At 37.4% G+C, this 14,706-nt stretch overlaps 1 protein-coding gene across 3 annotated transcripts; it reads left to right on the plus strand.

Annotated features, from left to right (window-relative positions):
• The first annotated feature begins 1,835 nt into the window (after positions 1 to 1,835).
• LOC103322739 (disease resistance-like protein DSC1) lies at positions 1,836 to 13,802 on the plus strand. Of its 3 annotated transcripts, none has more exons than XM_089053886.1 (6): positions 1,836 to 2,219; positions 7,443 to 9,954; positions 10,057 to 11,143; positions 11,226 to 11,522; positions 11,603 to 12,946; positions 13,087 to 13,802. In XM_089053886.1, exons 2-6 carry the CDS (start codon positions 9,356 to 9,358, stop codon positions 13,573 to 13,575), a joined length of 3,816 nt encoding a protein of 1,271 aa, XP_088910012.1. In that variant the 5' UTR covers positions 1,836 to 2,219; positions 7,443 to 9,355; the 3' UTR covers positions 13,576 to 13,802. The 3 variants fall into 3 exon arrangements, with proteins under 3 accessions (XP_088910012.1, XP_016647955.2, XP_016647956.2); XM_016792470.2 differs by lacking the exon at positions 1,836 to 2,219 and having other exon boundaries at positions 9,478 to 9,679; positions 9,868 to 9,954; XM_016792469.2 differs by lacking the exon at positions 1,836 to 2,219 and having other exon boundaries at positions 6,926 to 9,954.
• The last annotated feature ends 904 nt before the right edge of the window (positions 13,803 to 14,706 follow it).

Below are 14,706 nucleotides of genomic sequence, written 5' to 3' on the forward strand. Positions count from 1 at the left end.
ATTTCAAGATTTTGTCGTTGATGGATTACGCAACTATCACACACAAGTCACGCAAAGATAAAGCACACATAAACCCAAAAGTAAATACGCACACAAAGAACATAAGAATTTATAGAGGTTCGGTGTTGTGTCTACGTCCTCTTGGTGATTCCCAAGAAATTCACTAATATGAAAGTATCCTTTTGGTTATAATGAAGAACCCCCTTTGATCTCTCACAAACTCTTAACTCTCTTTTCTCTCACCCTTGACTCAAACCCAATTTGATGCCTTAACTTTCTCACGGTACAATAACCCAGCTCCAAAGTGCCCAATATATGACATATGGCTTTAATACAATTATACAAGGAATAGAAAACTTAGTTACGACCTTTACTGGCTGAAATATCCTATGAAATCTCTGCCATCAAACTTTTCTGCCCAAAATCTTGTAGTGCTTCATATGCCCTTCTGCCAAGTTACCGGGGCACAACTTTAGAATGAAATCTTTGTCATTTCTCTTTAATTTGTTACAGAATCTTATCAACTTGAAAGTTAGGAATATGTACCTGAGCTTTTCTCCTATCACCGATTTATATAAGCTACTGCAAGCCTTGTGTGGCTAAGGATGCTTTTGAGTTTGTAAGGCTTAGAGGTGTCTTTCTTGTTTTAACCCTTGGGCTTTTCCTCCCCCATGTAAACCATGTAATGTGCTCCATTGAATTCAATTTGAAGTTATTTTTTTCTCACTTCTTATTTATATATTTTGAATATATTTTATAACTGGCTGCACAAAGATGGGTTACAAAGTTGGGATTCGACCCGGCCTATAAACACCTTTAGCCATTCTATGTTCATGGGCCGATCGATCAGCAGAAAATTGCAAACTCGACTGCACCTACTCAGACTAATTTCAAAATACATATTTGTGCAAACCAAAACCAAAGGAATAAAAAAAAAAAAAAAAAAAAAGAAAAAAAAAGACAAAATGTTGAGTCTCCTCCAACCAAAAATTAAATAAATTTGGAATTTCTTCATTTTGGCTCCGTCAAATACGTTCTATATATTTCTTCATTTTGGCTCCGTCAAATACGTTCTATATATTTCTTCATTTTGCCTCCGTCAAATACGTTGAAGACTTTCTTTCCAACAGCCACACCACAAACCAAACAAGAGGTTGAAATTTGAAGAGAGAGAGAGAGAGAGAGAGAAGAATTCCAACCCTCCACTATTCTTGTTCATTATTATTGAATGTTATTTTGTGAAGTTATTATATAATAAAATACAAAATTTGATGACTTGTACTCCAAAATAAAAATTTGTGTCTCCAAGCAAACATTTCATCCTCACATCACATGCATTAGAATTTTAAGTTGGACTCTGTTGCATTAATGGGTGCAAAGTAGTCCTAATTTACTTGAAGGCAAATAAATATTTAAACAAAATACCCTATATGAAATGAACTTTAGAAACACATCCAAAGTCCATTTACAAAATATCAAAGAGGCTTTTAACTTCTTATAAATTACAGAACTGCTATCAATTTCTTAAAATAAGCCCAACTCTAAAATCTTATAAAAAACTCAAAATGCTCAATATGGTATCAAAGTAATTTAATAATCAAAATTAAATTTAATAGGGTCAGCTATCATTTTTTGGGTTCGTTTATAGAAATTAAATGATATAAGATTTATCTATATTATTAGTGCTAAGAATGAGTATATGACTAAATATCTCATTAATAAAAGCCTAATAAGCCCTTTTATGCAAATCTGTTACCATCATACACAAAGACTTTATTTAAGGTGATTAACTGCACAAAGACTCCAGCGATAATTGCACTCCACCCAAACTTAAGTTTCGATTTTTTCCTTTTGTCTAAAAAAAGACGGGCTTGTAGATTAAGTGGTTAAGACAGACTGAGGTGCTTTTGCTGGTAGTACAGTTTTTCTTAGTCAGAGTTGGATGGCTTGGCAAATTACTCGCTACTTCTTCTTTTTCCTATTTTGTTTGATCTGTTTGTAATTTCCACTGTTTTTCCGTTCTGCTTATGCATACAGAGTCAACCACAATTGCCAAAATATGATATAGCTATAATCTCTACAAGACCTTTCTAGATCTCATCCTTGAATCGATCCTGAGGTGCAGCGTAGGTCTTCATAATCATACTATTATTTCCTTCTTAATATTAAATTTGCTGATAAGACGATTAATACGACGCAGCTTCTTTCTTGATCTGGAGGTACTGTCTCTAACTTATTAGCTCTCTCTTATGATTATATATGTTTTCAAAAGGTCGTTATTTGTTGAGATCCTTTGGTCCGTCATTTCTCATTCTCATATACAGCTAATTTGGACCTAGTGTTATTTGCATATTTATGAATATATATACATATATGCATGTTTTGACTTGTAGGAATTTGCAGGTTTTTGATAGGGATATGAATTCATCTTCTTCTTCTTCTCTTCCTTTTGCTGTCCCCCTTAAAGAAAAGTATGATGTGTCTCTAGTTCAATGGAAAATTTGGGATTGAATTGTTTGTATTGTATTCTTCTCTTTGTGGAGGTTAATATAAAGATGTACAAGTTGACTTATCATACCAGGAATAAAATAAATACATCCTAAAATAGGATTCCCTATTAAATAAGAAATATATTTCCTACTCTAACTTGTCCCTTGACCCACGCCAATACTCTCCCTCAAGTTTTTGTGTAGATATCTCTTATGCCCAACTTGACAATTGAGTCATAAAACACCTTTGCTAATACTGTGTGCAACAAAACATTTGCCAACTGTTCTTTAGATTTCAAAAATGGGATATCAATCAACTTCCCAACAAGTTCTTCCTTAATAAAGTGTCGATCCATTTCAACATGTTTAGTTCTATCATGTTCAATTGGATTGTTTGAAATTTCTCGAGTTGCCTAATTATCATAATAGAGATTCATAATTTCCTTTCCTGCGGTGGAAATCCAATTTCAGTGATTAAATTTCTAAACTAGAGAAGCTCACAAATCCCTGGGCCACACCCCTATACTTGGGCTAAGTTGCAGATTGTGCCACTACATTTTGCTTCTTACTACGCCATGTAATCAGGTTACCTCCCACAAAGGTGAAGTAGCCTGACGTAGAACGTCTGTCTGTAATATTACTATAGCCCAATTTGCATCTGTAAATCCTTTGATATTCAAATGACCTTGTCTCTTGAATATCTAACCTTTTCCTGGAACTCCCTTCAAATAACGCATCACCACTGCCTGATGTTCTTCACTGAGTGAATGCATAAACTGACTAACAACACTAATTGCATAGGCAAGATCAGGACGAGTATGCGACAAATAAATTAGTTTTCCTACTAGTCTATGATATCTTTCTTGGTTTGTTGGTACTTGGTCAGGGTAAATGGCTAGATGATGATTCTGTACAATAGAAGTGTTTGCAGGTGCACACCTTAGCATGCTTGTTAATGTCAACAAATCCAACACATATTTCCTATGATACAAACAAATTCTATCACTAGAGTGTGTAACCAAAAGATGTACATGTCCTAGTCATTTATGCCATAGCCTTAGGAGTCCCTACTTATAGAGGTTGTTTAGCTGTCAAACTATCATTGGCAGGAATGTAGGAGTTCCTATTGTTATAAAAAATATAGTTTTCTTTTTCCGTAATGCCAAATACAAAAACCTTTATATTATAAATGACATATAAACAAATTGGAAAGCTTTTAAGGTACAATGAAACTGACGAAAAATAAATTGATAGGTAAGTAAAAGCAAAATAAATTATAAATAAGAAGGTGACATTGGTACGGTGAAACATGTTAAAGACGTTGTCCTAAAGCCTTTGTAGCCTCCCTACGTGCATGTACTAGCAGTTTACAAGACTCCAAGATATGACCTCTTGTACACAAGCTCAAGATCTATTATGAGCACGTTCATAGACGGATATAGGTATCCAAGTCAAAGAACTATTGCCCAAAATAATAATATAAGTAAAGAAAGTATAAAAAGTATAAGAGGAGAGAATCAGATTGTGGTGGTGATTGTGGTATGCGATATTCTGATGGTGTATTGTGGTTGTTGAAATGTGAAGGAGAAGTGACCTTTTATAGGCATCTAATAACATGTAACCTTCACCACATTAAACTAGAGAATCAAGGCATTCAATGTAGAAATAAAACATAAAAATTAAATATTTATAACCCTCACAATAAATAAAATAAAACAACCAAAATAATTAAATAAATCAAAAGGGTTAAATTTTTAAAACCTTTTTAAAATTCCAACAATTCCTACCTGATGGAGGGAATTCAATTCTAGTGCGAGTGACAACACATTACACAATAGGCTCCCTTATAGGCGTTTTTCATACAAAGTTCTGCTTTTGTATGTTGATCATGTTGGATATCGCTATGATCCGTATTATTTTTGTGTTTAAATTTCTTTAATTTTTCTAGCAGCCCAATTGCATGCTTGTATATGATTTCATTGAAATCATTCCAATTCCTTCTAAGCACAGGTGTATTGGAATGATTCTAATTCCTTACTTCCCATGCATAAAACTTACACATATGGAATAAAAAAATCATGGGAATTCCATTGTAAAATTCTTAATCGGATACCCTCAAAACTAAGAATCAGATCAACTAGGGGATTCCGATTCCTTATTCTCAAATTCTTAAGTTCCTTGTTTCATCAATTCTAAGCTCTAGTATACTATGGTAAGTGAAGTTGCGGAGAGACTAATTGCTAAGTGAGAAACAATACAACTAAGAAGGGATTAAGTTGCACCTCAACAATCATAATGTAATTTAAGCAAGAGAGAGATTGTCTTAATTTTTAGGAGCAATTGCATGCAGAGACTGATCAATCAGACTTTCTGACACAGCGAGATATAAGGGATAGGGAGATCAAAATGATAACCCTACAAGTAACAATGTCCATAATCGAACAACAAACTAGAATCCACTAGAGAAATTGAGTAAACCTCAAATATATTGATTGAAAATAAGATGAATAATCTCATGATGCTCCAATGCATTCCTTTTATACAAGAGAAACCCTAGACTTTTTTGGAAAGCCAATGAGAAACCCTAGACTTTCTTGGAAAGCCAATGAGAAACCCTAGACTTGCTAAAAAAGCTAATTAGAAAACAAAAAGGAAAATAATAAAAGTTTCCCAAAATATTCTAAAAACTTTAAACACTGAAAAGTCAAAGTAAATGATAGAATTTGGTTAAAATAGCTCATACTTCACTGAATAGCAATGAGTTGCATTTGTCACACAGTTCTTCTTTGAAATAGTAGGTCATGAGCCCGATTCTGAGCTCGGGGCCCATACTTGCACATATTGGGCTTTGCTGGCGTGACGACATGCACGCTTGTCCAGCTGTTCTTCGATCAACTAGGCCATATGTTCTACATCCGTCCCTTCCACTTCGGAAGAACTCAACCCTGAGTTATCTTCAGGATAGAGAGGATCATCGTTATGGAATGCATATAGGTCAATAACATTAAAAGTGCTTGAAATCTTCATGGATGGGGGCACGTCCACAACATAAGCAATGTCGTAGATCTTCTTTAGAATCTTGTAAGGACCATATTTGAAAAGATATAACTTGCGATGAGTACCCACTAGAAACCTCTCCTTCTTCAAATAGACCATGATGGAGTCGTCTTTATTGAACACCTTGACTCATTTATGTTTGTCTACGACAACTTTGTATTTAGCATTGGTTTTCTCCAACCTCTCCCTGACCTCATTGTTCACCGCTTGGACGTTTTTTGCCATATGCTCAGCTGTGGTACTTACTCCATGGGCCTTGGGTAGCTTCACTAAATCAATCACATGGTTAGGAACTGAAGTGTAAATCAAAGCAAAATGTGATTTTTCTGTGGCACTGTGAACATCGCTGTTATAGGCAAACTCCACTTGTGGCAGTGCATTATCCCACTGTTTGGGTTTGTCTTCACAGATGCTATGGATCATGTTACCCAAAGTTCTGTTAGTAACTTCTGTCTGGCCATCAATTTGGGGATGTGCGGTATTGATGCGATTAAGGGCGGTTTCAAACATCTTCCATAAAGTAACCCAGAAGTGACTAAGGAACTTTGTGTCACGATCAGAGGTGATGAATTTGGGCATGCCATGAAAACGAACAACCTCCCTGAAAAACAATTTGGTTATGCTAGCAGCATCATTCGTTTTCTTGCACGTGATGAAGTACGCCATCTTGGAGAATCTGTCAACAATAACAAAACTAGAATCTACTCTCCTTTGTGTACGAGGGAGTCCCAACACGAAGTCCATTGAAAGGTCCTACCAAATATCATTAAGCATAGGCAAAGGCGTGTAAAAACTAGTATTTTGAGACTTACTCAAAGCATCTGCCACACGATTAAGGGTACCTGATTTATGTTTAATCACAAAAGGGAATTTCTGCAGGAAGGTACTCCACCTTATATGCATCTTGCTCATGGATTTCTGACTATTGAGGAACTTCAGGGCCTGGTGATCTGTATAAAGTTCAAATTCTCGTTGTACCAAGTAGTGCTCCCACTGTTTCAAAGCACGGTAGCCACTAAAGCTTCTCAACTCACTTACTATTCTTGGGTAGGCATACTAAATCGCACATCTTCATCTCCATCATCACCAATAACATAACCTAGAAAAGAGTAATTTATTGTAAAAAATTACTCCAAAACTCGAAGGACCTTTTGGTAAAAGTGCTTGGCGCAGATAAACCAAAAGACATCACTATCCTTGTAAGCCATTTCTCACTAAATGGCTTGATGCGAAGGTCACTTTGAAGGTCCATTCGAAAACACCTTAGAACTCTTGAGACAAAACGCCCTACTATCAACACATGCATGTTTTGTCTTTCTTGGGCACAAATGGACAACGGTATCTTACAAACTTCTGTGACTTGAATTGAAGGGCCTCTCTTCAAAATTTTCCCATCTCAAGGAATAAGGTGATTCATGCTTCTCCGTTGGCAACTTTAAATAATCCAAAACTTTTTTGGATGTGAGATTCTCACAACTGCCACCATTGATAATTAAACTACTCACCTTGTTGTTGTCGGTACAAAAAGATTGAAAGATCTTATGCCGCTGCACTTCCTCTTGTCTTGGTGCGAGTAACAACCATTGCAAGACTAGGTTAATTAATTTGTTGCCTTCCTTATAGACGAAATCACCTCCTTCATACTTTTCATTAGCACCATGATCCTCATTCGCTTCAACCAAGTTAACTTGCCGACGATTGGGACAATTGTTGGATTTGTGGCCTAGTTTGCCGCAACGATAATAGTGATCTCCATAAGGTTTTGCATATGGATTCAATCTCTGGACTTATCCTCAGTGCGACTACTGCCTTCTGCTACTCTCTTTGTGCCTTGCCATTTGTTAGTATTATTATTCCCAGGAACTTGTGCAACTTCTTTACCTTTGTCTTTTGCAGGGATAGGTGAATTGGCAGATTTCTTCTGAAACTTGCTAGAACTCGATCGTTTCTCGTTCTCCATAAGCTCCGCCTTGAGGGCCATGCTATTGGCCTCTTGCACGGTTCAAAAAGTCTACAATCCAATTCGATCTTGGATGGAAGGTTTAAGCCCATTCATATACCTTACACTTGTTGACTATCGGTTTCATCAAGGTTATTATGCTTTGCGAGGCGCAAAAATTCAGATGTATACTTTGCCATCGTTCTATGGCCTCGGATGCAATTGTGGTAAGGCGGTACAAATATTGCTTAAAGTCTGCCGGGAGGAATCTGTCAGTCATTAATTGCTTCAGGAGATTTGCCTTACCTTTTGTGCATCTTCTGTAATTGATTCCACCATACTGCAACACTTCTTTTGAGATGAAAAACTATTAGCTTCACCATCTTCACCTTGGGAACCTCTATAAGTTCAAAAAACCTCTCCACTTCAACAAGCCAATCCAATAAATCTTCAACTTGTATGTGCCCATTGAAATATGGGATTTCAGTCTTCATACGATAGTCTTCTTGGCGTTGGTTATTGGGTTGGACATGATTGTCATGAATTTCTTCCTCCGACTCCTCATCACTATCTTCTTGACGAGGGTGCCATGGGGGACGTAGTTCGTTACGGGTCTTCTCCTCTGTTTTCGTTTGGTCGTGCTTGGTTTCCTAAGGTCAGGATCATCTGACATAGACCCTTGATTGCTGTATTTAATTCATCACGAGTGATTGGTTCCCCATCTCCACGGGTCCTCTCTTCTCCGTCTAGACGAGCCATTGGAGGGACTTCAAGTCAGGCAAAAATCTACTATGATACCGATTGATGCAGCGAGATATAAAGAATAGGGAGATCGAATGATAATAATGACGGAATCCACCGGAGAAATTGAGTAAACCTCAAATATATTGATTAAAAATAGGATGAATAATCTCATGATGCTCCAATGCATTCCTTTTATACAAGAGAAACCATAGACTTGCTTGGAAAGCCAATGAGAAACCCTAGACTTGCTAAGAAAGCTAATTAGAAAAGAAAAAGGAAAATAATAAAAGTCTCCCAAAATAGTCTAAAAACTTTAAACACTGAAAAGTCAAAGTAAACTATAGACTTTGGCTAAAATAGCCTATACATCACTGCAAAGCAGTGTGTTGCATTTTTCACGCCGTTGTCTTCGAAACGATAGGTCATGCACTAGATTCTGAGCTTGGGCGACGACGTGCGGGCCTGTCTAGCTGTTCCTCGATCAACTCGGCCATATGTTCTACATCACTTTGTATTTGATTATATCCACACAAGTTGTGTGGGCAAATGAAGTATGAAGGATAGCATATCCTATGCGTCTTGAAGCATCTTTCATCCTCTCATTATCATTCCAACTTAAACACTTCTTCCGTGAGCCATTCCCACATATTTTGTAAAGAAAAATCTGTAAGAGGAATTCTTGGTATGTAAGGAAAGTCACAAGTCACTCAACACTTGATTATATGCACTAATTTACAAGGGGAAAATCCTTCGCTAAGAGTGTAAGAGGGGGTCATTGCGTTGCCACTCCCATGTACCATTCTTCAGAGGTAATTTTACTTTTCTTTTTCCATGGCTGATGATTTTCCTGGATCGTTTTGTAGCTTTGTGCATATAGCCAAGTCAAACAATTGCTAAACTAAAATCTGATCTAGCTAGTCTCAGCAACTGCTTTTATATTCCCTTTCTTTCTAAACAACAAAAGGCCACAAATCTCTCAAGCTGCCAGTGGCAACTTATTTCTAGCTCTCTTTGTCTCTTGCTTAAACGGGTCCTCGGGTGCAACTTAATTAACCCCTTCCATCTCCAATACCAGATTCTCTTTCTTCTATAACTAAATACTCATAAACATACGAAAGAGAGGGATATGGAGTTCATTGGGTGCTTTCTAGTTTTCATCATCATCATCATGACTCTGTTCTACACGGGTTTCAGATCATTTACATCTTCTTCTTCTTCTTCTTCTTCTACTTCTTCTGTTGCTGCTGCTGATATTGATATCCCTCCTCTTCAAGAAAAGTATGATGTGTTTATTAGTTTTAGAGGTAAGGATACCCGCCGTACTTTTACCAGCCATCTCTATCATGCTTTATGTGGGAAGAAAATCGAAACCTACATAGATTACAGGCTTGTGAGAGGAGATGAAATTGTGCCTGCCCTCCTCGAAGCAATCAAGAGATCAGCAATTTCGGTAATCATTTTCTCAGAAAACTATGCTTCTTCTACTTGGTGTCTGGATGAACTTGTGCATATACTAGAATGCAAGCAAAAAAATGGCCAGTTGGTTATACCCATTTTTTACGACATCAATCCATCAAATGTACGGAAACAACAGGGAAGTTATGCGCTTGCATTTCGTCATCTTGAAAAATGTTTCAGGGATAGTAACGACAAGGTGCACAAGTGGAGGGCTGCATTGACAGAAGCAGCCAGTCTATCTGGGTTTGATGATTCAGAAAAAACAGAGTAATTAGTTCTGTAACTTATATTTTGAGTTCTACTTGTGACTATTTAATTAGGCTGGTATACTTACTGACAATTTGTTTGTTTGTCCTTTATATATGCCAGGTTGGAGGCCAATTTAGTTAAAAGAGTTGTCCAAGATATTTGGGCCAAATTGCACCGGGAATCGTCAATTGATTTAAGGGGCCTGGTAGGAATTGAAAGGAAAATTGAGAAAATTGAGTCGTTATTGTGCTTGGATTCACCATGTGTTCGCTGTGTAGGTATTTGGGGAATGGGTGGTATTGGCAAGACCACCCTTGCGGATGCTATATTTCTAAGGTTGACCCCTAAATTTGAAGCTCATTGTTTTCTTGCAAATGTTAGGGAGAAATCAGAACAAACGGATGGACTGAATCAGTTGCGAAATAAACTTCTTGGTGAGATATTAAAAGAAAAAGATCTAAATATCGACACTCCTTCTATACCACCTATTACTCGATATAGGCTCAGCAGCACAAAGGCGCTCATTGTTCTTGATGATGTGAACGCTCCAAGCCAACTAGAATTTCTTGTTGGTTATCATGATCAGTTTTGCCAAGGAAGTCGAATCATTATAACTGCTAGAGATAAGGGCCTACTTGAGCAAAAAGTTGACCATGATAAGATATACAAGGTTGAGGGATTAAGTTCCGAAGAAGCTCTTCAGCTCTTTCATTCGCATGCTTTCAGAAATAAGTCTCTAACAACAGATTACACTGAGTTGTCAAGAAAGGTGGTAGATTATATTGAAGGCATTCCATTAGCTCTTAAAGTTATGGGGTCCTTATTCCTTGGTTGCAAGAGCAAACAAGAGTGGGAAGATCAACTGAATAAATTGAAACGATTTCCAAGCGAAGAAATCAAGAAAGCATTGAGAGTAAGTTACGATGGATTAGAAGAAAATGAGAAGGAGATATTTCTTGATATAGCATGTTTTCATAAAGGCTATAGCAGGAATTATGTAAAAGAGTCATTAGATGGACGTGGTTTCTGTGGGGAAGTCGGAATCAAAGTTCTCATTGATAGGTCTCTCATATCAATTTCAAAAGGACGAATAGAGATGCATGATTTGGTGCAAGAAATGGGTAGGGCAATTGTTTGTGAACAACGTATTGAAGAACGCAGTAGGTTGTTCACAGCAAGGGATGTCTATCAATTATTGAATAACCAGGTAATTTAATTATGTTATATGCACATTTGACTAAACTTTTTGTATATTAGTTCACTTTTTATACTTTGCACTTGATTTTCAGAGAGCTGCAACTGTTCAAGCCATATCCCTTGACTGGTCTGAGATTGAAAAGCTAAACTTGAATGATGCAGACTTCAAAAAGATGTATCAACTGAGATGGCTACATGTTGGTTATTCTTGGTTTCTTGAACACCACACATTAATTGGTTCTCTTGATCTTCCCAATTATCTTAGTTATCTTAACTGGGAGAGATATCCTTTGCAATCCTTGCCATCCAAATTTTCTCCTGTAAATCTTGTTGAGCTTCGTCTGCCGTACAGCCAAGTTACTGGGTCGCAACTTTGGAATGAAGAGCAGGTATATATGCTTATCTTAGTTTTTGTATAACGTGCAAGATAAGTTATTAATTATTGTCAACCCTCTTTCATTTGTTACAGAAGCTTATCAACTTAAAAGTGATCAGTCTTCGTTTCTGCGAATATCTAACTGAAGTTCCAAATCTCTCTCGGAGTCTAAAAATTGTACATATAGATCTTCGTGGTTGTGTAAGTTTGGTTGAAATTCCTTCGTATTTTCAAACACTTGACAAGCTTACTTATCTTGAACTTGGGGGCTGCACAAATCTCAAAAATCTTCCCGAAATTCCATGTAATGTTGAATTCTTAGATTTGTCTAAGACAGCAATAAAGGAATTGCCATCAACAGTTTGGTCTCACAAAAAAATTACTTACTTTGATATTACAAATTGTAAATTCCTTGAGAAACTTCCAGGCCGCAGTTGTAAGCTGAATGTCTTGGGTACTTTTAGTCTAGAGGGTTGCGTATCTCTTTGCGAGTTTTCAGAGCTTCCCAGGAATACAACAGTGCTAGATTTGAGGGGCACAACAATAAAAGAATTGCCCTCATCAATTGAGTTTGTCTCTAGTCTCACTACAATTAAACTGGAAGCTTGCAAAAGCCTTGTGAGTCTCCCAACGAACATTTGGGGGTTGAAATCCCTTGAGAGCCTTGATCTCAGTCGCTGCTCCAAATTTCAATACTTCCCAGAAGTCTCGGAGCCCGTGGAACATCTGGAGTTTCTAAATTTATCAGGTACAGCGGTTAAAGAACTACCCCCATCAATTGGAAATCTAGTTGCCCTTCGAAAATTAGACCTCCACATGTGCAAGAACCTTGAGGTTGTCCCAAACAGCATCTACAATTTAAGCAACCTTAAAACTCTCAGGTTTGATGGATGTTCGGAACTGAAGAAATTGCCTCCTGTCTCAGTAGACTTAGTCGGTTTGCTCTCTTTGGAAGCACTAAACCTCAGTTATTGCAGTATACAAGAAATCCCTGATGGTCTCGTTTGCTTAACCTCATTACAAGAGTTAAATCTGAACAATGCCAAAATTAAGAGCATACCTGGAAGCATCAAACAAGCAGCTGAGTTGTCTTGCCTGTGCCTAAGCGATTGCAAGAACCTTGAATCTTTACCAGAGCTCCCCCCATTGCTACAACGTCTTGAAGCAGGTGGTTGCACGTCACTGAAGACAGTGTCAAGTTCAAGCACTGCACTCATACAATGTTGGGACGAATATATATTTTCTAGAAGGCTTCATGAGAAACATATATTTTCTAGTTGCCCAAATTTGGATCCGAATGCACGAAGCAACATAATGGCTGATGCACAGCTTAGAATTATGCGAATGGCAACTGCATCATCAAAGTTTAAAGAAGAAAAAATTGAACGAGCATCATATGATTCAGATGATGAATTTTTTATGCATGATGTGATTCAGGTCTCTCTATCTCTTTCTTTCTTCATCTCTCTTTCTCTCTACCTCACACACACACTCTGTCTGTCTCACTCACTTCTGTTGAAGCAGCTGCTATTTATTTCACCAGTTTAATAACTATGGTGTCCATATCTGTGGTACAGGAAAGTTTTTGTGGGAGATGTTTAGTTGCCATTAAATGTCCAGGGTATGACATTCCAAATTGGTTCAGCCATCAAAGTGAGGGATCTTCAGTAAAGATTCAGCTTCCTCCTGATTGGTTTAGCACAGATTTCTTGGGTTTCATTCTATCTCTTGTCGTTGCATATGCTCCTTTGTATATGAAGATTAGATGGAAGTACAGCTTCAAAGCTAGTAACGGGGAAAGCCATGAAATAAAAAATAGTTTGTATAATCCGTATCTGTTTGGAAGCAGTTTCCAAGATTCTCATGAGGTGTTTGTATGGTGGTATAATGTCTTTGAAGTTGTAGAGGCAGCTCAAATCCCCACTGCATTTTACAAACTTGTTACCGAGGTCTATGTTGACTTCAGCATAGACAAATATTCCGCCTACAGACCCATTCCGGAGAAGTGTGGGGTCTGTCTGTTGTATGGCGAAGATGCTGAGATCATAAAGCAGAGGGCTTTGTAGATCAAGCCCTTTGCTTTGAGTTGTTGCAAGCTCAAGCTCAAGCTCAAATTCAAATTTTGTTTTTATTTGAGCTGTTGCAAGCTTTGTGGCTGAGGATGCTTTTGAGTTTGTTAGGCTTAGGAATGTCTTTCTTGTTTTAAACCTTCGGCCTCTCCATCACCAAGCTTTTTGGCTGAGGATGTCTTTCAGTTTTACTTCTTATTTAGATATTAAAATTTTATTTTACATGAGTTGTGTTCCAGCTTGAAGAAGTTGTAAAGAGAAAAAGTAAAGCCTGATGAAGTTGTAAAAGATCCTAAACCTATTTTCCTTTTCTCTCATGTCATATAAACATTCCTACCTTCTGGCAAGAATCATCGGCGAAAAAGAAAAAAAAGAAAAAAAAGTTCGAGTAGCCTCATTACAGGTTCAAAAATCTGAATAGGATTCTCTGTATAGGATAGGTTGCCTCCATTCTGTTTGTTGGATTTTAGAGGTGTGTGATGCTCTGATACCACTTGGCTAATCCTCACCACCTTAGGTCGATTAGCTAGATAGCTAGCTTAGATTGCTAGCTTACTAGCTTAGGTTAGGTAGCTATATTTTGCTCCACCTTGCTATATTGCATTGCATGCCTATTTATAGGCAAGGTGTTGCCGCCATTGTCACCGACTTGGCATATTCATTCAAGCCACAAGTTGTAGTCTTGCTCTAGAGAGTTCTTCCACCGCCATACTCTAGCCATTAACTTGTCACTCTCTAGAATAATCTTGCATATTCCTTCATGTGTGCAGAGCCAGTCCATTGATTTTGGAGGCCTTGTGCAAATATGGATGTGTGGCCCTATATATACAAGTAGGAAAAAAAAAAATCCATATAGAAACAAAAATTTCTGACACGGGAAAACACATTCGGAAAAAGTTTCCCAGAAAAATTTCTTTAGTCACCCTTCCAAATCACAGAGCTGATAAATTGATTTTCCAATTTCAATGCTTGAGAATTCTCATGTGAATAAGGGAGGGAGAAAAGAATTGTGATTTTGGGGAAAGGCTAAAGCTTAGGTTTTTACAATCCAAAATTTGATGGAAGAGGGTGGTACACTGGTACTGAAGAGAAATGACTTTATTTTGATGGAGGAGAGTGAGAAAGACT

This window comes from Prunus mume, linkage group LG6 (assembly GCF_029339155.1).
Source record: "Prunus mume cultivar Tortuosa linkage group LG6, ASM2933915v1, whole genome shotgun sequence".
Classification (NCBI taxonomy): Eukaryota; Viridiplantae; Streptophyta; class Magnoliopsida; order Rosales; family Rosaceae; genus Prunus; species Prunus mume.

Excerpts from the sequence above, each read along its gene's own strand:
- LOC103322739 (XM_089053886.1), top strand. The coding sequence starts at position 9,356 with ATGGAGTTCATTGGGTGCTTTCTAGTTTTCATCATCATCATCATGACT. Across the intron at positions 9,955-10,056 it reads GATGATTCAGAAAAAACAGA|GTTGGAGGCCAATTTAGTTA; the intron begins GTAATTAGTTCT and ends TATATATGCCAG. Across the intron at positions 11,144-11,225 it reads ATCAATTATTGAATAACCAG|AGAGCTGCAACTGTTCAAGC; the intron begins GTAATTTAATTA and ends CTTGATTTTCAG.